This window comes from Colossoma macropomum, unplaced genomic scaffold (assembly GCF_904425465.1).
Source record: "Colossoma macropomum unplaced genomic scaffold, Colossoma_macropomum, whole genome shotgun sequence".
Taxonomy (NCBI): Eukaryota; Metazoa; Chordata; class Actinopteri; order Characiformes; family Serrasalmidae; genus Colossoma; species Colossoma macropomum.
This window is the reverse complement of record NW_023494802.1, coordinates 30946006-30971101: the sequence shown is the minus strand read 5'-3', so window position 1 is coordinate 30971101 and position 25096 is coordinate 30946006. Positions and strand designations below refer to the sequence as shown.

The window sequence follows — 25096 nt, the reverse complement described above, 5'->3', positions numbered from 1 at the left end:
GTATTGTTCATGCTGACAGATGTTTGTTGCTAATCCTAGATTTGGCAAATCTTAAACACAGATTTCTGTAATTTTCTGACATTTGTTTGTTTTATGCAGTGTTCAACTTGGGAGAGTACCGGCGTGAAGCTGTCCAGTCATACAAGTCCTACGACTTCTTCAGACACGACAATGCAGAGGCCATGAAAATCAGGAAGTGAGTAAGCGGAGCTTAGAGCTGGCCAGTATGACGATATTTATCATTATTGTGATAAATTACTTGACAATATCATGTGTATCATCATAACTGAAAGAACAACGAACAACTGCATATTTCGGTAAAAAGAAGTAATTAGTCCTGTTTAATTGGATTTAGTGCAGTACAGTATGTGAAATGTTGAATAATGATTGTATTAATAGGTTTTGGTAGTTTTTGTCCATTCCAACTTATCAGATGTCAGAAAAAAAAGATATATATACATATAATGTATCATTCTTTAGCCTGCTGTTAGTGTGATTTAGGTAACTAGATTCATTTTCTCCTCTTGATGCCTCTAATTGTACGTTTAATTCAGGCGGTGTGCGCTTGGCAGTTCCCAGACATTTTTATTTAGATACCTTAACGTAAAGTTAAGTTATTTGTTATTGTTTAGAAACAAGGTTATTGTGTTGACCTGCCCTGGTTGCATAAAACCAATAGCATATTGACTCTCTATGTTATGATATGAGATTATAGCCTATGGCTGACAGCAGTGCAGTCATCATCCTGCATATGCTAAACATTATTGTGACAGAACTGAGAGATGTATATAACAAAGACAAAGAAAACAACATCAGCAAACTTAATAACCCAAACCACACCTTAAGCTATAGCATACTGCCACAGTGGGCGTAGAAAATAATTTTTTTACTTATATCTTACCTTTGAAGTTCTCAGTATGCAAATCACTGCCGGCAGCAACACAGCAACCTTTCTTTAACTCAGGCTGACGTGTTTATTTCTGTTTATGAAACACTCAAGCTTTAAGTTCTTCAGTTTTAAGTGGGAGTGGTGAGGCTCGGTGCACTAGATTACATTGCGGTTACGTTTTGAATTCGGGCCGGGTGAGTTTACAGTTTGACCGAAGACAGTAATGAAACTGTTAACATGATGGAGACGCTCAGCTTGTGTAAGACAGTTCATTTTCTCTGAAAATTCACATTGTATTCGAGAAAAGAGCACGGGACCCCCTGACTTCAATTCTGTCTCTCTTATATGGGGGGTCCCTAAGTTTACTCTTATGGGAGGTCCGAGACCCACCTCCCTCAATTCTACCCCTGGTTCTAAATGCTGCTATTCTTCAAAAAAAGGTTAAATATAAATAATGTTGTGCAGTAAAAAGGATGTGCTAACTGTGTGCCTCTCACTCCTCAGACAGTGTGCTCTCATTGCCCTGCAGGATGTGAAGGTGTATCTAAACGAAGAGGGTGGTCAGATTGCGGTGAGTTTCATTTTTTCTTTAAAACTGCTGACCGTCTGCACTGCTGATGGAAATGTCAAGTCATGGAGAAAGTAGTCGGTTATTGTGCTAAGAACTGTGTATGTTGCGTAACTTAACTGTGCTTTCACAAGCTCTCTTCGGTACTTGTACCAAGTAAACAGCTTTTTGTTTCCGAAATAAAGCCGTCTTAGAGTGCTGTGTCAACCTCTGCAGGTGTTTGATGCCACCAACACAACTCGAGAGAGGAGGGACCTCATTCTGGGGTTTGCCCAGGAGAATTCGTACAAGGTCAGTTTCCTGCTGGCCTTTTCTCTACAAAGCCTAGTTGTAGCACTGAGTGAACCGTCAGTGTTTGTTAAAGAAACAGCAAGAAATCTTTAGACAGTTTCAGTTTTCTCACTACCCCAAATGTAGTCGATCAGCTTAAACAGGGTTTACAGCTGAAGTTAAAGTAAGTAACAAGTAGTGGAAGCGCATACCCCACCAATTAGAACTGTGTAAACTGAATACCTAAATCATCACACATTTGCCTCACACTGTCAGATATTGAAGGGGAATTCTAAAATTTCTGCACAATTCAATCACTGAGACGTGAACAGAGTCATTCAGAGTGGTTTAATGTGAAAGTGGTAGTTGCAGAAAAGGTTACAGACTGATTTCTTTACAGTGGTGGAGATAGGAACCAGGGGTCTACAGCATCTACAACACAAATGTAGCCATTTTATCTACTATCTAAGACGACCAGTGAACTACACATGTCTTCTGAGTGTTTATATGTAATATTGATGAGGTTTTTTTCTGGCAACATCTTTGGACAAACCACAGGGGGAAGAAAATACAGGAAATTCCAGGATTTTACAGGAATATTGTGTTATTTTGCCTCATAACGCCGCGCTTGTACCGCCCTGCCAGGAATGTAAAAATTGTTTAAGGACAAAACCTTATCTCAAATCTGTCATAAAACTATGCCTCAGGCATTGTGCAGCGTATTCAGGCGTATCTTTAGACGTCTGGTTCCAATCACCACCACTGAGCAATTCTGACTCAGTTTCTCTAGAATGGAGCGTCTCACACCAAGCCACTCTGAATGGCTTCGTTTACATCTTAACCATTTAATTATGCTGAAATTTTGAGCAGTGGGTGGAATTCCCCTTTCATCTCTCCTTCAATCTGCTTTCTTTCTAGTAAAACAATAAGTGTGTTGGAAAAGTCCTGCACTTTTTTCCCCATGTGGTTTGTCTGAAGAGGTTGCCAGAACCTTTTCAATGGGGTTGCCAGGTTAGACCCAGCAGTTCAACTGGGGTGGCAAACTGCTAGGAGAAAACGGTGTGAGGTAACATTATGAGACAAAAAGATGGTTCTTTAAGGGTTCTTTGGAAAAGAAAATGGTTCTATGTAGAACCGTGAACATGCAAAGAACCCTTTGCATGATTGAAAGGTTCTTTGCATTGTGAAAGCGTTCTTCAGATTGATGGAGAATAAGCTGTAGATGGTTCTATATAGAACCTTTTTGAAAAGGGTTCTATATAGCACCTAAAAAGGTTCTTCATTGTTATAAGCTTGACATCGTAACAATAGAAGAATCCTTTTGTTGTTGTATATCTGTATACAACAGTCTATAATACATTCTGAAGAACCGTTTCATGATGCATAGAACCTTTTAATCATGCATAGGGTTCTTTGAGTGTTCATGGTTCTATGTCGAACCATTTTCTTTTCCAAAGAACCCTTTGAAGGACCATCTTTTTACGAGTGTAGGTAACAAACTAAACTACCAGCAGGAGTCATCTATTAAACTGATCTATTAGCAGGATCTGTTGCTCAGCACTGGATCTGCCTCTGAAAGCTAGTCTGCATTATTAAACACATGAATGTACTCAGCTGTAAGGAGTATTTACCTCACACGATAAACGACTGACGCTACTACATGATAGTAAATACCATTAGATATTACTTACTTCATCTCACCATCATACAGCCTGCTTCATATAATGTAGCTCACAGAGCAGCACTGCTGAAGTGTACTGGGCAAATTACTAGTGTGGTCATAAATCTGTGAAGATTAACCAAATAATTAGTGTTATTTACTGGTTGACCACATTTGAAATACAGTTTCACTCTAGAACAACGTCTGAACAAGTGATTTTATCCTGTTTTTCATTACGTTAAGTGAAAAATAGATTTTTAAAAATGATTTCTACTGTTTACTGAACATCTTCAGTGACAGTGATGTTACAGCGATTCATATACTGCACAACATGTAACAAAGAACACCGTAATATACTGTAGAGATATATTTATGTGGTTTTAACTGTTTTCCTAATGTAGAAAGCCAATGTTAGCTGCTTCCTTGAGCAAAACGAACGAGAAGAACATTAAGGTTTAAAGCAGAGTTTGCTCGCCTGTGAGATACGCTGATTACACAAAGTAGCAAAGCAGAGGTTTTCTGGTGGCGACTGCTTCTTTGTTGATGGCTGACTGTCTTATTTTGTTTATCTGGGGTGGCAAGAAGGGTGGGCACACTTCCTGGAATGGTCACCAATTGGCTACGCTGCTGGGTTATTCATCTAATCATATTTGAAACGCTGATCAGTTTCCATCGCACGTCAGCATAAAAAACAAACACACAAAAATCCCTCCAAATGAATCATACTATTCAGGAGACAATCAACAGGAGAGTCACGTTTACAGCAGATTACCAAACATCTACTCGAAATCTGCACACAACATACGGCACATCCGTTTAATGCAGCCTATACAGAGCGTCTGAACCAAGAGAATTCAGCCATGACAGGGTTTGCATGGAGAGAAGGAGCAGAGTGGGTCTTTATGGACAGGCAGTTTGACACCACATCACACTGAATATGGAGACTGAAGAAAAGACACCTGCATTTTTTGTGCTTCTTTCTGGGGAGAATATTATTATTCATTTTTATTGATTTGAAGCAAATAACTCACAGTGCAGTTCGCTGGCAGGGCTTGGATACCGTGAGCAAAGTGCACAAATAAAATACACTAAAAAAAACTAAAAACAACCTGCATGACAACAGGGACTCACTAAAGCAATATCATGTATCACTTTGGGGAAGTTTTAATGTATGTGATGGAAAAGTTATGGACTTCCACTGTTTAAAAAGTGTACGAACCCTGATTTACACATCTGTACACCTCTGTATGCACTTATGTGATGTATTTTCGTCCATGGCTGATCGACTGCATTTGTGGTAAAAAGAAAATGGTGTCATTTTCCTCTGACCTGTTCCTTTAATATGAAAACCCTACTCACCTCTTTCAGGTGTTTTTTGTCGAGTCAGTTTGTGACGACCCAGATGTCATCGCTGAAAACATTATGGTAAGTTGTCGTTACCTGCAAACTTCAGGTTCACTAATTACAACACGTAATTTCATTCATAACAATGAACAGTGATGTTAACTAGATATGATGGGCCAGATTCATAAAACCCAGCGGTAACAGTGCTGCGCCACAGTAAATAAGAGCTATTCATAAAGTCACAGTGCCGGTGATTAGCGTTCCAGCGTCTTTAAACGCTGCAGTATTTTCACCCAGACAAGAGTCAATGAAAATCAACATGTAAATGAGCTCCTACATATTAACGACCTGCTAAGCGAAGCTCCGGTTTGCTACCAAAATGGACACGATGAAAGAAACAAAACAAAGGAACTCAATTCTCAAAATCAGCGACAAAGTTGAGGGGAAAGATGCTTTTGACTTCTAATCAAGAAACAAAGTTTCTGTGTCAGAAAATGCTGTTGCTACTGGATAAAATGACAAAATAAGTACAAATTCTTAAAATTCAACTTTTAATTGTAGGAATTATATATTAGCATGTAGGATTTCATTTTTCATTGGTAAGAATTCATGCCTTATAATTGCAATATTTTTTACTAACATGAATTAAAGTTTAACACCTTTTTTCAGCACAATTAAAAATTAATTTGACATGCTGAAATTGTAATTTTAGCTTTTATTTCCTGTATTTTTTCTTGATCTTAGGAATTCAGCTTACACGCGTGAAGTTAAAACTAAATTTCGACCAGTAAAAAATTAGTTTTGACTCTAAAAATGAATTTTTGCTGGTAAAATGTCATTTTCGTGTGCAAGTTGAATTTCTTTGTAAAATCCCTTGTAAATTTAAAACACGGGCCAATCAATGGAACTTGACGCAGGAAGAAGAGGCCGTTTTCAGTTCAGTGCCAGTCGAAAGTGTGAGAGGAATCTCTAAATAATGTCCTCCACAACAACTATGTTTGGAATCCGTCTCAAGCAAGTCTTCTTTCTTCTCGTGTTCTCTTACAAACAGCAGTTAGACGGTTTGCTGAGCTGCTCCATCCAAACAGATTAAAACGTGTCTTTTAAATATATCGGTTAATCTGCTGAGTCGGCCTCTCAGTGGGGAAAAAAATGACCATCAGAGTGATTCAGGCGTTATTGTTTAGGGTGTTGTGTCATGTTATAAATTGACACCTCCATATTTGACTAAGATAATAGTGTGGCCACAGCTCATGTCATGCAAGCGGTAAATCTTACTGATAATCCTCGTTTATGAGTGAGCAAACGTGTTACCGCCACGCTGTTTGTTCTTATCATGTTGGTAAATCTGCTGCTGCGTTTTAGGAATCTGGCGCTTAGTGTGTGTTTTGGTTGGTGGAGTCACAGTGGCTGATTGGAAGCTGGCCGCAGTGTGTCATGTCTCACTTAAGCCTTAATTCCAAATTCAAAATTTCAAAAGTTTGGAATCACTTGTTATATCTCTGCATCTGAAGAAAACCTCGTGTCTCCAAAATGGTAACTTTACAGGAGAAGGAAAAAACATACTTTTAACGTAAGTCAGTGGAACCAGAATATTTTCCAAGTCATTTTGTGCCGTTTCTTTAGGTCCATTCATCATGAAAATCACACACAATGTAAAGGGCAACAGGTGTTTTCAAATTATGTCAAAAACTGAAGAACGACAAAAATGGAGATACAAAGATCTGTGTTACTGTATGCACCGTAACTTACAGTGTAGATTTAAATACTGTTAGACTATTAGACACCAAATGGTACTTTTAAAAGTTTTATTCAATATTTGCAGGATGTCTCTGACAAAATTTCGAGATCTACAGCTTCGTTTATCGTTCTGGAGATTCTTCCAGCTTCCTACTAATCATTCGAAAGCTGTGAAATTGTACAGCCCTCACATACCAAATCAATTTTATATATTTATCTGTATCCAAATCGGTTTCAAATAGTTGAAAACATTGATTTCAGGCTTTTGAAAAGTAATGCAAGCTGTAATCTGGGTCTCTGAACTCTCCACCAGGACGTGAAGGTGTCCAGCCCAGACTATCCTGAGAGAAACCGCGAGAGTGTGATGGAGGACTTCCTGAAGAGGATCGAGTGCTACAAAGTCACATATCAGCCTTTAGACCCAGACCAGCATGACAAGTAAGAATATACCACTTTATAAGAGGTGTATAGAATTTCAAGGCGTGTTGGTGAAGTTTCCTTTTTTTTAAAGGGGAATTCCAGCTACTGTCAAAAATTTCAGCATAATTAAATGGTTAAGATGTAAACAGAGTCAATCAGAGTGGTTTGGTGTGAAACGCTCTGTTTTAGGGAAATTTACAGAGTCAGAATTGTTCACAGTGGCATCTATAGGAACCCAAACCGAGCAGCACGTATGAATACCTTTAATGACGTACAAACAACTCTGCGTCTGGTTCATGAAAACAAGCAGAGTTTTGAGCGTAAATGAGGAATCAGCTTCAGCGCGTGAAATCAAGCGCCAGCCCAAAAGCACTTAATTTACATATCATTTACATGCAGCACACTGTAAGTCATGCAGGTGTTTCTGTTGGGAGCCAGTAAAACGGCAGCATTCACCAGCTCGTGACCCAATGGCCGTGTTTGAGGTTGCGCAGTGACCTACTAGTGTTAAAATTATGACCACTGGACAGAATAAAATGAAATAAACAAAAGTTAGAATGACGGTATAATGTTGTGATTGTAAATAACAGATTGAAATGCTGTATTATTGCAGTGTATGAGATGCTTCTGCACTAGCTGTGTTGTTAATGCTTATTGTGTGGGCGGAGTCAGTAGTATAAAACAAAAGCCCAGTGTAATATGTCATTAAGTGGAACATGTGCATGTAAAATAAGAACATCCACTTTTGTGCCACACAAATGATTAGTGTTATTGTCATTCTCTCCTTTTGTTCTTGTTGTTGATATTAGGATGATGTTGATGATAGTTTTGGTTTGTTAACTGCAAATCAAGCATTTATGTCAGATTGTTAAACTATTAAAATATACACTCAAATACTCAAACATACACGCGCTCTGACCAGACATGAGCTTTATGGTCCAGATGCGGCAAAGATAAAAATGAATGATGAATAACAAAACTGTCTGTAAAATTTGCTTGCGCTCATTTTATGACTGTATGAAACTTTGATAAATAAGCGCCATCATGACCCCTGGTTCCTGTCACCACCACTGTAAAGAAATCTGACACAGTACGTTTCTCTAAAGTGAACCGTTTCACATCAAACCACTGTGAATAATTAAAATTATATATGAAATTAAAATTAAAATAACGATTGATTTATGCTGAAAATGTGAAAACTCCTCTTTAAACTTTAGATGAGTGAGTGTGTTTACATGCACACTGAAAATACGATCATTATCTGATTTCAGCATTAATCTGAATGTTTAGGTTATTATGTAAACAGCATACTGCTATTTATTCTTAGATTTGAATATCAGATTAATAACATTCATGTAGAACCATATTTTCTTTTCATTATTACATTACTTACTGAACATGGTTTGTCTCAGTATCAGCAAATCTTTCTGCATTCAACACATTATTGTGCAGGTAATTGTGATTTTCATATTGCAACGTAAAGCAGGATTTGGGCGGGAGCAGCTGGTCTGAGCTGCACAGTATATTGCTTTGTTAAACTTTAGTGTGAAATTGGCCTTTTTCATACTGATACCAGAGATGGCTGCAGTTTGCAAATGAACTATAACCAGTAATGTTTTTTACTGTGTGCTCTGAGCTTCCTGTCTAACAGACACAGACAGCGTCTCCGTGGGTGTTTTAATGAATCAGGCTGTTCATGCAGTTTAAAAAAAGTAAATAATTTTCCGCATCACAAATCAAAATATATTGTCAGTGTCCAAAGAGAAAAAAGAAAAAATGCAGTGATTGTGCAGCTCCAGTTCCAGGATAGTTGCTAGGGTGTTTCCACACGGTTACAGTGGTATTTTAGGTTGGTTGCTAGAGTGTTACTGTGCAGCCTCTCTGGTATCCCAGGTGGCTGCTAGGCTGTTATTGTGTGGTCGCTCTGGTATCCCAGGTGGTTGCTAGTGTGTTACTGTGTGGTCACTCTGGTATCCCAGGTGGTTGCTAGTGTGTTACTGTGTGGTCACTTTGGTATCCCAAGTGGTTGCTAGTGTGTTACTGTGTGGTCACTCTGGTATCCTAGGTGGTTGCTAGGGTGTTACTGTGTGGTCACTCTGGTATTCCGTGTGGTTGATGGGGTGTTACTGTGTGGTCACTCTGGTATCCCAGGTGGTTGCTAGGGTGTTACTGTGTGGTCGCTCTGGTATCCTAAGTGGTTGCTAGGGTGTTACTATGTGGTCGCTCTGGTGTTCCAGGTGGTTGATGGTGGTGGTAGGTATTTGCTAATGTACCCCACATGTTTAATAGGGTATTATTAATGGATTTCTATCATCATGATATAAGCTTGATGCACAAACCTTTGCACACCACCCGTTCATTTCTATGGGGAAAAAAAATGAGCAATAATTGTACAAAAACAGTATGTCCAGTCAAAAAGCTGCATACAGAGAGCACCATTTAGAGTTGGACTGTATTATTGGATAACAACAATAGTGGTGTGCATTGCAGTCACTATCTACAAAATAGCAACTTTACAGGAGGCAAAAACATTCTTAACTTTCAGTGTAAGTTAACGTAAAGAGGTTTTATTCCAATTGATTTTGGAGCATTTTTATTGGTCCATTCATCCTGAGAATTTCGCATAATGTTAGGGACAAGTGCTGGGTTCAAAAATGTAGAAAAAAAAAATAAACAAAATGGAGAAATGTTTTTCTTTGGACAACGACAATACAAAATATAATCCCAATACTGTCAGTGTTGTGCAGCCCTGGTACGAGCCTGGATGTTGCACTCTTTGGTGTAGTTTTACAGTTGCACCTGCAGGGGGAGACAAAGTCTACACTTTGATGTTTTACAGACGTTCGCATGTTTATGCATCCACATGTCCAAGTTTGGTATTTAAATTGGTGCCAGCATTTTTCTGGGTTTACAGACGCTACAAGCTTCTTTGGTAAAGTTTGTGTTATGCTTTCATTTTGTAAAGCTGTGCTGCAGTCAAATGTGAGATGTACTTGATAAGCAGTTTGCTTGGAAAAATGCTTTCCAAATAGCTGTCGGAAGTTTCAGATCAACAATTCCTTTCATTCTTCTGGCTTTATCTGTGGGAGAAGGAAGGGAGGATTTGCTGTGCTGAGCCACAGTTCTCCTCTCAGCGCCTCCAGATATGTAAAAAGTGTCCTGACCACACCTTAAACAGAGGGTTTAGTCGGGTTAATTAGCCAATTATCACCAATTTCGATTACCAGAACCAGCTGTTCTTTTGAACCGACGACACTCACTCTGTTTTGATCTACTTTTATGGAGTTAGCAAGCGTCTTAGTATCAGATTACAGTGGCCAGTCTCACCTGATTGCGCAATCCCCCCCCTTCTGCTGCAGCTAGAAGCCTTGGCTGGATGTCATAGAGACTGGTCATAGTCATAGTGAGCAGAATTGAATGCAGTCATGCGTTTAATTCATTTCTTTTTTTTTTTTTGGATAGCCTAACACTAGGGACTGGTCACTCTGAAGTCCATCTAATGATTAGGCTCGCTTCATTCCTGTATTTTTGCTTTTGTTGGGATATTTTTATGCTGTGCGGTGTCGACCAGCGGCAGATGATTCCCTTTTGAGTCTTGGTTCCTCTCAGTGGTTCTTCCTCATGTTCTTAGAACGTTTCTCCTTTTGAGTCTTGGTTCCTCTCAGTGGTTCTTCCTCATGTTCTTAGAGAGTTTCTCCTTTAGAGTCTTGGTTCCTCTCAGTGGATCTTCCTCAAAGTTCCTTAGGGAATTATTCTTTGCCACTTAGTTTGCTCACTATGGAGCTTGAGCTCAGATTTCTGTACAGGTGCTTTCTGACTGTACAAATAAATTTAAACTGAATCGAGACAGAAGCCTAATGAATTTTTACATTCTTAAATCATTACAGTTCAAAGCTGTGATATATCTGTTTGCTTTTCAAATGGGGAACAGTAATGTTCTGCTGAGCTTAATTATATTAAATACTGAGCTTTTTGGTATTTAATGTGTCCACACTTTGCCTTTATTACAGCTTCCATTCTTTACAGGAGATTCGCTTTCAGTCTTAAAGCAATCTATAGGGATTTTTTCCACACCTGCAAAGTTCAGTCTTAGAAGTTGGTTGCACTTTCTGCTTCTCACAATCCAAATAATCCCAAACACATTCAGCGATGTTGAGCTCTGGATTGTTCTGCGAAACACCATCAGCTTTTTTTGTTCAATTTCTTCTTTTTTGGATTTTTTGGATTTTCTCCTCTCTCTCAGAGATGGAAGCTTAAGTGCTGTTTATCTGATGGGGATGGTTTGGTGTCCCCCAGGTCTTATATGTACATACATATCGCTGCTGTCGGTACAAAACCTTGTATCTCCATTTTTGTTTTTCAGTTTTTGACATAATTTGAAAATACCTGTTGCTCTTTACATTGTGTGTACATTTCATGATGAAACGGATCAAAATAAAAGGGCCAAAATGACATGGGAAAAATTCTGGTTCCATTGACTTACATTATAAGTCAAGTATGTTTTTTCCTTCTCCTGTAAAGTTACAGTTTTTGGAGATACGAGGTTTTGTTCCGGCAGCAGCGTTATAAACATATATATATACTGTACTATGGTGTATGTTATGTGATTAAACAGTTGGATGGTGTGTTTGTGTGTTGCAGAGACCGCTCCTTTATCCAGGTGATAAACGTAGGCCAGCGTTTCCTGGTGAACCGTGTGCAGGACTACATCCAGAGCAAAATCGTCTACTATCTGATGAACATCCATGTCCACTCACACTCCATCTACCTGTGTCGCCATGGAGAGAGCGAACACAACATCCAGGGCCTGATCGGAGGAGACGCTGGCCTGTCTTCTCGGGGAAAAGAGGTGTGGCTTTAAAAAAATGACCCTTCTAAGTTATCTGTACGTTAAAGTGCCCTTATTCCTGTCCTAAAGCAGTAGTTTGGCAGTAAATACACATACAAACGTTCATAATTTATTATTATCCCAAATTATACAACAGTTAGTTCCGGCCTTGCGAGCTGATTGGTTGAGAAGCGTTCTAACCGTGCTGTTATTTCACCATAACATCACGGGGTTTTTCACAAACACTGTATCACTCCGCTGAGACGCTGTTGCTAAGCAACGACTTTGACAGCTGTAGGAGACGCTCGAGCCATTTGAACGTTTTTACTTCTTACTGTGCCACAAACAGAAAATGGATACTTTTAAGATCACAATTGACCGACAGCCGATTTGGTCAGACTCTGAAGATGAGACTACACCAAATTCCCAAACTGTCATCACCACTGAGCAGCTTTTCAGTCGGCAGCTGTGACAGAAGAACAGCTAAACAACCTGGAATCAGCCAGAAATGAACCCAATACCATTCGCCAAACTAAATGGGCTGTAAGATGCTTTACAGACTGGCTGGAACAAAACAACATTAATACTGATCTAGCGAAAAATGCCAAACTGAGCTGAACTTGATATTGCGGCAGTTTTATGGCTCAGTCCGTACTTCAAAAGACGAGGCTTACAGCAGACTGAGCAGGGAGTGAGCGGAGTTTGTTGTTCTGATCAACAAGCTGCTTCTTAAGGAACTATAATTTGGCGGAAGGAACTGCGAACATTAAAACATATTAAACGCCGTGTTCACGGCCCAGTTTATTTATTTATTACTTCATTTATTCAACTGTTGTATAAAAGCAATAGAGCACTCAAGGTTTTGTGTTATCACGAATAACATCATGGCTGTGATGATCTACGGCAAATCACTGCCATGATGTTATTTCGCAATAACACAGCCTCGAGTGCTCTATTGCTTAAATATAGCTGCCAAGACATGTTTGGTTTCTGACACTGTATGACAACACTGTCATCTACAGAAAGCAGTGGTATCTTGAAGCTTGAGCTTTCATACATTTTACAGATAACAGTATTTCATAGAGTGTCAGAAACCATGTAAGCAAGTCTATTTGAAAGTGTACGGTTTAGGCAAACATCAGACACCAAATACGTCTTAGCTGACTGGCTACTTTTGAAATAAGGAGGAAGTTCTGTACATTTGATTTCTTGCCTGATAACCACTTTAAACTGAGTAACTACACGTTACCGATGTATGTTTTGTCCCATGCAGAGCAACAACTGACTTTCTTGCCCAAAGCAACTTGTGTACATTAGCCTTTTACAGAACCAGAGTCTCTTGGTGAAACTTGTTTTAGTGCCTTTATAAAGAGCACAGTGGCAGCAACCCTCAGCTGGGATCAAGCGTATGATGTCTTGAGCTATTGCCAAGTTCCCAAGTGTTTCCATCTCTCCATCTGATTATTTTCATTTAAAATCTGATCATTCTGATCTAATTTTAGGCTTCTTTTTCATTATTGTTCTTGTGTAAATTGTCTCATCTGCAGTGGACTTAATGTGGAAGGGGAAGGAAATAAGGAAATAAAAGTCATTTTTTCCTTCTGAGTGAATGAAATATCCAAATCATATAAAAAAAACCACAGATACATGATACAGCAGGATTTCTTTACAGTCAGAGTAGCATCAGCTAATCCCACCCTAAAACCAAACCAAATCCAGACGTCATTGCACAACGCGGGACTGCTGGATTTACTGAGGACATACTACAGCACACAGCTCAATTATGTGACGCCCGACGTTTTCCATGGAACATTTCAGGCATTTAAGTAATAGTGATGCATCATTACTATGATTTTACAGGAAGTATAGACGCCTGAGCCAAACATTGTAGCTTCTGGATAATTTGTAGTAGTTATTAAATCATATATAGAAGTTACTAAATCATTTATAGTAGTTACTGAATAATTGAGCTTAGTTATTGAATAATTGATAGTATTTACTGAATGATTAATAGTCATTACTGAATAATTGATAGCAGTTACTGAATAATTCACAGTAGTTTCTGAATAATTCATAAAAGTTACTAAATAACTTATAGCAGTTACTGAATAATTCATTGTATTTACTGAATAAATTCAAGTAGTTACTGAATAATTCATAATAGTTACTGAATCATTTGTAATAGTTACTGAATAATTCATGATAGTTACTAAATATTTTGCAATAGTTACTGAATAATTCGTAGTAGTTACTGAATAATTCACAATCGTTTCTAAATAATTAGTATTAATTACTGACTAATTTGTAATAGTTACCGAATAACTTGTAGTAGTTCCTGAATAATTGATAGAATTTTTTGAATAATCCGTAGTGGTTACTGAATAATTTGTAGTCAGTAATAGTTACTGAGTAATTTACAATAGTTTATGAATAGTTAGTAGTAATTACTGTAAAATTTATAGCAGTAACTGAATAATTTGTAGTAGTTATGAAAATTAGCAGTTACTAAATATTTCATAACTGTAACTGATTAATTCATAGTGGTTACTGAATAATTAATCGTAGTTACTGAATAAGGTGTAGTAGTTACTGAGTCAATTGTAGTACATATTAAATAATGAATAATAGCTACTGAATCAATTGTAGTAGTTACTGAATATATTGTAAACGTTACTAAAGAATACATTGTAGTTACTAAATACTAAATACTAAAAATTTTGTAGAAAGTACAAATAATTTATAGTAGTTAATGGATCAGTTATAGTAGTTACTGGATAATTCATGACAGTTGCTGGTTAACTGGATAAGTCTTATGATTAATAACTAAATGATGAGCCAGAGTTTAAGCATTTAAACTGGGCACTGCTTACCTAAAACTGAAATATCTCTTTGTACAACAGTGCATGAAATGAATAGAAGATGATGGTATCAGTGATACTGATACACCTTCAGAGCACAATGACAGAATAGTTTAGTGCCACTGTTTTGGTCAGATGCCAGAATGGCTGCATCTCTGTCCAGTATCCCCCTGGAACTGACCTCGTAACTGGATCTGCTACATTGTTTTGAATAGCCTGTTCCTGCTTCATAGCTCCACTTTAACCACAGTGTTTTTACTGCACGACTAAATGAAGCCACAGCTTATTAAGAGCAGGCTGTGGTGTCTGAGTGGAAGCAGAGCGTAGCTGTTTTGTCTGAGCTGAAACACATTGTAGGTGTGGTTGTGGTGTCTGTGACTGGAGCAAAGGCAAGGTGTGTGTGTTAATTAGGCCTGAACAATAGCTCTAATGTAGGGAACAGTGATTAGAGACCGTTTCTGTTCTCTATAATAGTGTTCTATATAGCGCTCTGATGTAGGGAACAGTGATTAGAGACCGTTTCTGTTCTCTATAATAGTGTTCTATATAGCGCTCTGATGTAGGGAACAGTGATTAGAGACCGTTTCTGTTCTCTATAATAGTGTTCTATATAGCGCTCTAATGTAGGGAACAGTGATTAGAGACCGTTTCTGTTCTCTATAATAGTGTTCTATATAGCGCTCTAATGTAGGGAACAGTGATTAGAGACCGTTTCTGTTCTCTATAATAGTGTTCTATATAGCGCTCTAATGCAGGGAACGGTGATTAGAGACCGTTTCTGTTCTCTATAACAGTGTTCTATATAGCGCTCTGATGTAGGGAACGGTGATTAGAGACCGTTTCTGTTCTCTATAATAGTGTTCTATATAGCGCTCTAATGTAGGGAACAGTGATTAGAGACCGTTTCTGTTCTCTATAATAGTGTTCTATATAGCGCTCTAATGTAGGGAACAGTGATTAGAGACCGTTTCTGTTCTCTATAATAGTGTTCTATATAGCGCTCTGATGTAGGGAACAGTGATTAGAGACCGTTTCTGTTCTCTATAATAGTGTTCTATATAGCGCTCTGATGTAGGGAACAGTGATTAGAGACCGTTTCTGTTCTCTATAATAGTGTTCTATATAGCGCTCTGATGTAGGGAACAGTGATTAGAGACCGTTTCTGTTCTCTATAATAGTGTTCTATATAGCGCTCTAATGTAGGGAACAGTGATTAGAGACCATTTCTGTTCTCTATAATAGTGTTCTATATAGCGCTCTGATGTAGGGAACAGTGATTAGGGGTCCATTATTGAATTAAATTATGCTGTTGACTGATATGGCTAAATAATCTGCTGTTAGATTTTTGATCATCTGGTCCAGCTCTGCCATTAACCTTAACCTCCTCCTCAATGTTTGTGCAGTTTGCTCGTGCTCTGCGGGGTTTTGTGGAGAACCAGAAGATAGTGGGCCTCAAAGTGTGGACCAGCCAACTTAAGCGCACCATTCAGACGGCCGAGGCGTTGGGCGTGCCTTATGAACAGTGGAAAATCCTCAACGAGATTGATGCTGTGAGTTACCCTTCCACTGCCACCTGCTACAACTGCTTCTCCCATCTACGCCGCACTGCTGTTTTCCTCATGGCTAATCCTGAAAAACAGCGTTGACTTTTTATTAGGAATTATTTTGTAGGTCTTATTGGAACACACTGGCGTGTGGGATGCCTGTTTTTCATTTGCACTGTGTAGCAAGGAATTGTGTGGATGTGTTCAACAACACATGTCAAAATGACAGGAAAAACAAAAAAATAAAATAGTCAAAGATTTTGAAGTGGTGGCTCCAAAGACATGCTCAGTTTTCCTTTTATCCCAAATGTAGTCATTCACCCAAAACATGTTGTCTAAAGCCTGCTTCTTTAGGATTGCACTGGAGCTACGAGGCTAATGTGGTTAACCAGTAGCTTATACCCCACCAGTTAGCACTGTCCTAACTGCAGGCCTAAATTATCACACACTTGCCTCAAACTAGAGCTTTAATCTGGCCTGAAATTTTAGTCTAATGCTCATAAATTTTTGAGACTAAAATTGACCTAAACTCTGGAAAAATTTGTCCAAACCTGACCCGACCCACATCATTAAGTCTTGAGGCCAAATCTGACCCTAGTACAACAGAATTCTGTCCGAAACTGACCCGAACCACAATGTCATGTTTTGAGGCCAAATCTGACCCCAGTACAACAGAATGTCTGAAACTGACCCGAACCACGTCAAGTTTCGAGACCAAAACTGACATGAGCTCAACAAATTTTGTTTGAGCCTGACCCACATCATCTAAGTCTGAACCTGAGCCCAACAAAATTTTGTCCAAAACCGATCCAAACTACATCAAGTTTTGACACCAGACCTTACCTTAGTACAACAAAATTATGTCTGAAACTGACCCGAACCAACCTTCCTCACCCAAAGTGTCAAATATAACCTCAAGTCTGGCTTGAATTACGCATTTCCAAATCCCCAAATCTCATGTTTCTGATTAAAAGAGACAGATGTATGTTGTGTACACTGCAAATAAATGATATCTTAGCAAGTGAAACCATCTTAAATCTAGCCAATTATATCTAATATTAGTTAAATAATAGTATAATATTCTTACAACAACCTTATAATGAGAAATATTAGACATAATTGACTACATTTAAGATGTTTTCACTGGCTAAGGTTTATGCAGTGAAGCTTAAAACAGCAGTAGAAGCCATCATTGATTATGTACATATTTTTGTTCATTTTTCTAACTTTGTGGAGGAACTATAGCTTGAACCGCTTCTGTTTGTGTTGTTGAAGGGAGTTTGTGAAGAAATGTCCTACGAGATGATCAGGGACAAGCACCCTGAAGAATATGCCATGAGAGATCAGGATAAATATCACTACCGCTACCCAGGAGGAGAGGTAGGCCTCACTTACACCGTTCTCCCACTCTAAAGCCATCAAAACCAGAAGGAGAATTCCGTTCTGCATGTTTACACAGAGTGCACGAAGAGTTGAGAAACTTTTTCTGAAGGCCAGCATTTATCAAGGATAAGTTTCTTTGTTATGTCTAAGATCCAACTGAAAGAGATAGGAGGAGACACACTTCTTTCCTTGCTCTGTTTAAATAAGAGTTTGATGTCAAAGTTTGAAAATGCTCTATTCGCTCCACAGTCTATTCAGTACATAGATGGAAACTAAGTTGCAAAAACAGCCTGTTTTCAATTCGTAAATGTTATAATGTCACAATCATGAATGCATTTACATGCACATTTAATCAAATATTTCATTGTAGCCTTCCAAAAGATCCACACTGCTGAAAGGAGTGGCTACAGTTTATTCTTTTCAGTGTTTATTCTTTTCAGTGAGGAGTAAAGAATTTGATCCACATGAATAAGGACAGATGTCATTTACATATATTATACATTATACATACAGATAAGCGCTGCAGTAAAACAGTCTTTATGCTTTATTCTAAGGCAGTGGTTCCACGCCTGGTCATCAGGACCCCCCAGACAGTCCACATTTCCTCCATCCCTGTGTGTTGCATGCTGGTGCATCTGGGGGCCCTGAGGACTGGGTTGGGAACCACTGTTCTGAGGGATAATAAAGTCGGAAAGTGGTCAATGAATTACCGCTGTCTTATGTAGTCTTGTGTAAATAACCACACAAAATCCACGAAATATGGTGAATGTGAGCCTTAAAGTATGCGTGTCAGTTTTAAGCCCTTTTAAGGATTGGGTAAAAGACTAATGGGTGGTTTGTCTCTCCTGTGCTGCTGTAGTCATATCAGGACCTGGTACAGCGTCTGGAGCCGGTGATAATGGAGCTGGAGAGACAGGGAAATGTCCTGGTCATCTGCCATCAGGCCGTCATGAGATGCCTTCTAGCCTACTTTTTGGACAAGAGTGCAGGTTAGGATTTTTGTCTCTCTCTCTCTATCTCTCTCTCTCTGTATGTGTATACACATACAGAAGAATGAGTCTTATTTTATAGAATGCCGCCTCTGCCACAAGTCATTTTGTGAAAGTTCTGCCTGGCTAGATCTGCCCCAGACAACTGTAAGTGCTATCATTATGAAATGGAAGTGTCAACACAACAGCTCAGCCACAGAACAGCTGACCACGCAGACTCACAGAGTGGGGCTGCCAAGTGCTGAAGCACGTAGTGTGTAGAAATCTCCTCTCCTCTGTTGCATCACTCACTATGGAGTTCCAGACTGCCTCAGGAAGCAACATCAGCACAAGAACTATGCACTGGGAGCTTCATGAAATGGGTTTCAGTGGCTGAGCAGTCACACACCAGCCTAAGATCTTTATATGCAATGCGGAGCCTCGACTGGAGTGGTGTAAAGCACACTGCCACTGGACTGTGGAGCAGTGAAAATGTGTTCTCTGGAGTGATTAGTCACTCTCCGCATAGTGTCAACAATAAAGTTTAGTGGAGGAGGGATAATGACACGGGTGTTTTTCAGGGTTTGGACCCCTTCCAGAGTGATGTTAATGCTACAGCATACAAAGACATTGCAGACAATTATATGCTTCCAAAGGGAAGTCCCTATCCTGTTTTAGCATGACTGAGCCCCTGGGCACAAAGCAAAGTCCATAAAGACGTGGCTTGACAAGTTTTGTGTGGAGGAACTCCAGTGGCCTCCACAGAGTCCTGACCTCAACCCTACTGAATACCTTTGCAGTGAATTGGAACGTCAATTAAGGGCCACGCCTTCTTGCCCAACATCAGTGCCTGATCTCACAAATGCCCTTTTTACTGAATGGAAAGAAGTTCCCACTTCCTTCTCAGAAGAGTGGAGGTTGCTATAGTCACAAAGTGTGTTAATGCCCATGGTTTTGAAACAGGATGTCCAGTAAGCTCATATAGATGTTATGAGCAGGTGTCCACGTACTTTGGCCATATCGTGTATACATAAGGTCATTTGCAAAAGTTTGACCGGTTCAGATGGCATATTTTGTTGAAGTCAATAAAACATGTCATTTGACCTGGGGTGCCCTCTTTCTCATGTTTTCCCCCATTCTTAATCTCTCTCTCTCTTACTTTCACTCTCTTTTCTATCTCTCTGCCTGTTTCTCCTTTTCCCACACTTTCTCTCTCTCTCTCTCTCTCTCTCTCATTTTTTCTCTCTATTTCTCTCTTTCCTCATCTTTCTTTCACTCTATTCCTCACAAACATAGACGCAAAGAAACAAACTGATGAAAACAGAAAGTTTGTGTTTCTTGTTTGTCACTATATCTGTGATGTAGATGAGATTTGAGATGAGCTCTTGCTGTAAGAGTTCATATCGAATCTAAAGTGCTTGGAACAGCATTCCATTCAACAGACCTTCACAAGACAGGCTGTGTGCAGTGCTGGTTTGCTCCCTTCAGGCCTGCCTGCACTCCACTGCCTCAGCCCCCAGCTGGTTTTGTTCTTATAAAAGACCCTCTGTTTTCTGTTTCAGATGACTTGCCATATCTGAAGTGTCCACTCCATGTGGTGCTGAAGCTCACCCCTGTGGCGTATGGTAAATACTTTTTGCTTTAAGATATGAGTTAGTTGTGTAGATATCATCAGACTCTGCATTTCCTGGGAAAGTATAGTGTTATGCTCCTAGTTGAACGTGCTTTTGGTCATTTTTTTGTATTTGCATAAAAACATCATCTGAAAATTCTGACAACATTCAGACTGATATTTCATGGGAGATTTCACCATAGGTCAGGGGTCGGCAACCCACATTTTAAGAAGAGCCATTTTGTCCTTTCATCAAAAATCAAACCACCTTGGGAGCCACAACATTTTATGTCCATTTCAGCATCTTGGCTGTAAATATGTCTCAGTATGTACTGATGTGCCTGTAGTACATTAGTATCAGGAAACTTTTTGGCAGAAGTAGAATAGTTGTAAAATGTCTCTCAACGTTAATTTTTTTATGTGGCTGAAGTTGCTTCTCATTCGCAGCTTCTTGTGTGAATTTTCCTGTCCCACCTTAAATGGTGCCTGAGGCGCCAGAATGTAACTGCAGCACCCTTTAAGGTGGAACGGGAAAATTCAAACAAGAAGCTGAATGTTTTAGAAAACCAGCTGAGTGCTTATTAACACAGATACATCCATTCGTCTCCAAATTATTCATGTTTCTCTTAAATCTTTCTCTTTGCCGTTTCGTTAGCTACTAGCTAGAAGAGATTGTTGTCTGCGTTGCTATATGACCAGCAGCCTGCACACCGGTCTTAAGGGTTAAAGGTTTAATTAGCAGTTATACATTAACTCCAGTGTTTAAGACCATTTATTGTTAAAACTGTGTTGAACGATCAGCAGAGCTTTATTTTACTGTAAAGGAGGATTATTTTATTTTTACCTACAAATCTGATTCTGCTGTGGAGCCACAACAGGGCAGTAAAAGAATTCACACCTGTATGATTTTAATCATCGTTCTGGTGGTCCTACCACTACAGAGCAGGTATTATTTAGGTGGTGGATCCTTCTCAGCACTGCAGTGGAGTTTTTAAACACTGTGTCCACTCACTGTCCACTCTATCAGACACTCCTACCTTGTTGGTCCACCTTGTAAGTGTAGAAGTCAGATACAGTAGCTCATTTGTTGCTGCCCAGTTTGTATTGGTCATCCTCTAGTCCTTCATCAGCAGTCACAGGACAACGGACATGAGAGTAGATACAAGGAGGTGGTTTCTGACGTAAGAAATAATTGTGTAACATTTTTTAAAATACATGCCTTATTAATAACCTTGCAGGCTGTAAAGTGGACATGTTTGACCTGAAAGTTGAAGCTGTGAACACACACCGGAACAGACCACTGGTAAGAGCATTTCTGTCCAATTGTGTATTGTTTGATCTGTACAATGTTTCTTCTGCTGGTTCTTGTTCCTTGTTATTGATGTCTGTTAAAGTTTGCAGTTATCCAGTTCATTACTGTAGGTTTAGTAAATCCAGGTAGTAGTAATTAGGATGATAAAAATGACTGTGGTTCATTTTCCAGCTCTAAATTTCACTAAAGTTCTAAATATAAACAATTTGTTGAGGGTACCTTTGTAAAATTATATATTATTCACTGATATTGTACATAGTTTGTAGGGTCCGACCGATATGAACATTTTGTGAGCTGCACCGATACCGATTTTAAGGGGATAAAAATTCCACTAACTGGCAATATCAGACAATAAATTTTATATTTATTTTATATGTAAATGCTATAATCTACTAGTTTAAGTTAAACAGTGCTACACTGTCTGATTGACAGTTCTCAAGTTTTACAATTTTTAAAGGGGAATTCCACCATTTTTTTAGATTTCTATATCATTAAATAGTTAAGATGTAAAGAAAGTCATTCAGAGTTGTTTGAAACTTAGTGAATCTTATGAACTCTTCACAGTATTGGTGATAGGAACCGGATGGAGAGTTTAATGCCTCTAAAAGCTCCCTCACAGAAAGTTATCACATGATATGGTAATGGATACATTGACTGATGCCCAAGACATTATTTTACAATAGTTTTGAGATAAAGTTTTGAGCTAAAAGGTATTTTTCATGGTGGAGATGTACATTTAGGGCATTGTGATGCAAAATAGTCCCTGAAAAAACTAGATATATATTTTCAGATTTACCACTATTTTACCACCGTCAACATCACATATAAAAGCTCATGAGACACTCATTTTGGGGTATAAATAAAATGGCTGTATTTGTGTTGTAGACGTTGTGACCCCTGATTCCCATCACCACCACTGTAAAGAGATCAGAGTTATTAAGTTTTTCTACAGTGAACCACTTCACACCAAACCAGGACCTTGTTTGCATCTCAATGACTGAAATATACAGAAAATTTGAAAAAATCAGTGGAAATAAACAGAAACAGCAACAGTAATATGAACCTTCTAGCACTAGGCAGGAGTTTTGGTTTCTGTCTATTACCTCTTTTTTTCAACAGATCTGTTCATTAAAAAGTTGTTTTCTTTAACATGATATTCTCATACTGATGATGAGTTTTAGATACATTTTACATACATTTATTATTTTTACCATGATGGTGTTTTTTGATTTACCAGTTCACCTCTCTAAGGTTTCTTGCTAACTTCTAACTAACTGACAGCATTTTTGCTGACCCTGAGAATACAGAGAGTCTTCGATGACAGATGATGTTATTGGCCCGCTGATACAGCCCTAATGTTTTGAAACCTAATTCTAGTTACAAAATTGTCTGTTATGAATGATGATGGCAGTTTTTTTTCCCGTAATCAAGATGAACATGCAGATAGTGATGCAGGGAAAAGACCTGATCATTCAGGCTGTTTGTTCTGCTTTGGAAATTCCTCGATTTGTTTTTCTTCCTGAAAATGGTTTGATGCCAGTGTAAATATTACAAGAAATGGGCGTATTAACTAAGATGCTGTGAAGCTGTGATGACATTTGTGAGACTGCATGTTTTAACACCGAGGATGAGCTGAAGCATGAATGTTCCTGAAGATTAAAACACTGGAAATGGTTTATGTATAGAAGGAGTATGAAACTGATTCATATAAATCTCAGGTGTGTGAATGATTCTTCTCCTTTTACTGTCCAGTCAGGGAATGTTTGTATAAATCACATGAAGAGATGCTGGTCAGGATGTTGGTGATGGTGGTCCTTTAGCAGCGGGGAGCCTGCTAGGCCTTCAGAGAACAAAAAAATGTTAATTTTTAATTAGTATAATTTTTATATAGTATATGTTTTTATTTAGTAATGTCATGCTTGTTCTTGTCTGTTGTATTTGAACTCTGCAATTAGTGTAGTAATGCTTCGGTTGGAAACAAAAGAGTTAAAGTCTTGAACTTCCAAAAGGAAAATTGTCCCTTCAGGATTCTTTTCCGCGTGATATCAAGTGAGATACAGACAAGCGAGCCCTCCCATTGGTTGGACCTTCAGGAGCTTGACAGGAGGTGTATCAGTGTTAACTTAGTGCTAACATACTATTAGAAATCTCATAGGGGTACTAGCAGAAACTAGCGTTAGCATAGAGCTGTGTTTTTCTTGTTTTTTTTTTACACTTACAGCCTGAATTGAAGGCCTAAGTCTGATAGTTCACCACTGTCTTTTAGTGGTTCGTAATAATAGTTTGAATGTAGGAAAACCAGAAGTCTATCAAGTGTAAAATCAGTGATCCTTCCAGAGTCTTTGTCTTTGTCCCTCATAACTCACTAAAATTTGCCCCCAGAGTAGTATGTGTATGAGTTTTCTGTGTGGCTAACGTGTTTCCTATCGCTGTATAAAAGAAGCTCCTTGCTGCTTTTATTGTTGGATGCACTGTGATAGTTTCACACGTTTACAATGAAGTTTGCTGTGGAAAAGCTTATCATTGACTGGTTAAATCAAGGAGACAATAAAAGGCAACTGAAGTGTATTTTGTGGTTTGTGTGTGTGTGTGTGTGTGTGTGTGTGTGTGTGTGTGTGGGTTAGTGAGTGACTGAGAGTAGAGACTCAGAGTGACTGTCTAAATATACATCACAATTCTGTGGTGAAAAGAGAAACTTAAACTCTTCAGCAGTTTGGCTTTAAACATCGGGGCTTTAACAGGAAACAGGCACACTAATGCATCCGTAAGCCTTCTCTTCTCTTCTCTTCTCTTCTCTTCTCTTCTCTTCTCCTCTGTACTCTTCTCTTCTCTTCTCTTCTCCTCTGTACTCTTCTTTTCTCTTCTCTTCTCTTCTCTTCTCCTCTGTACTCTTCTCTTCTCTTCTCCTCTGTACTCTTCTCTTCTCCTCTGTACTCTTCTCTTCTCTTCTCCTCTCTTCTCCTCTGTACTCTTCTCTTCTCTTCTCCTCTGTACTCTTCTCTTCTCCTCTGTACTCCTTCTCTTCTCTTCTCTTCTCTTCTCTGCTTTTCTCTTCTCCTCTGTACTCTTCTCTTCTCTTCTCCTCTGTACTCCTTCTCTTCTCTTCTCCTCACTGCTCTTCTCTTCTCCTCTGTACTCTTCCCTTCTCTTCACCTCTTCTCTTCTCCTCTGTACTCTTCTCTTCACCTCTTCTCTTCTCCTCTCTGCTTTTCTCTTCTTTTTTCTCTCTCTTCTCCTCTGTACTCTTCTCTTCACCTCTTCTCTTCTCTTCTCTGCTTTTCTCTTCTCTTCTTTTCTCTTTTCCTCTCTGCTCTGCTCTTCTCTTCTCTTCTTTTCTGCTGTCTCTCTTACCCTCTCTTCTCTTCTCCTCTGTACTCTTCTCTTCGCCTCTTCTCCTCTCTCTTCTCCTTTCTTCTCCTCTGTTCTCTTCTCTTCTGCTGTTCTCCTTTCTTCTCTTCTCCTCTTTCCTCTCCTTTTCTCTTCTCTTCACTTCTGTTCTGCTCTTCTCCTCTCTGCTCTTCTCTTCTCCTCTGCACTCTTCCCTTCTCTTCACCTCTTCTCTTTTCCTCTCTGCTCTGCTCTTCTCTTCTTTTCTGCTGTTCTCCTCTCTTCCCCTCTTTTCTCTTCTCCTCTATACTCTTCTCTTCACCTCTTCTCTCTTCTCTTCTCTTCTCTTCTGCTGTTCTCCTTTCTTCTCTTC

The 25096-nt window shown here is 39.0% G+C and overlaps 1 protein-coding gene across 1 annotated transcript in view; it reads left to right on the top strand.

The window, feature by feature from the left end:
• Positions 1-25096, top strand: part of pfkfb2a (6-phosphofructo-2-kinase/fructose-2,6-biphosphatase 2a) — a 37418-nt gene that overhangs the window by 9611 nt on the left and 2711 nt on the right. Inside the window, exons 4-14 of the mRNA XM_036591902.1 lie at positions 100-196; positions 1394-1460; positions 1674-1748; positions 4756-4812; positions 6785-6909; positions 11533-11740; positions 15981-16127; positions 17397-17501; positions 18364-18493; positions 20035-20097; positions 21323-21387. Of these exons, the coding sequence (XP_036447795.1) occupies positions 100-196; positions 1394-1460; positions 1674-1748; positions 4756-4812; positions 6785-6909; positions 11533-11740; positions 15981-16127; positions 17397-17501; positions 18364-18493; positions 20035-20097; positions 21323-21387 (1139 nt within the window). The remainder of the gene's footprint in view (positions 1-99; positions 197-1393; positions 1461-1673; positions 1749-4755; positions 4813-6784; positions 6910-11532; positions 11741-15980; positions 16128-17396; positions 17502-18363; positions 18494-20034; positions 20098-21322; positions 21388-25096) is intronic.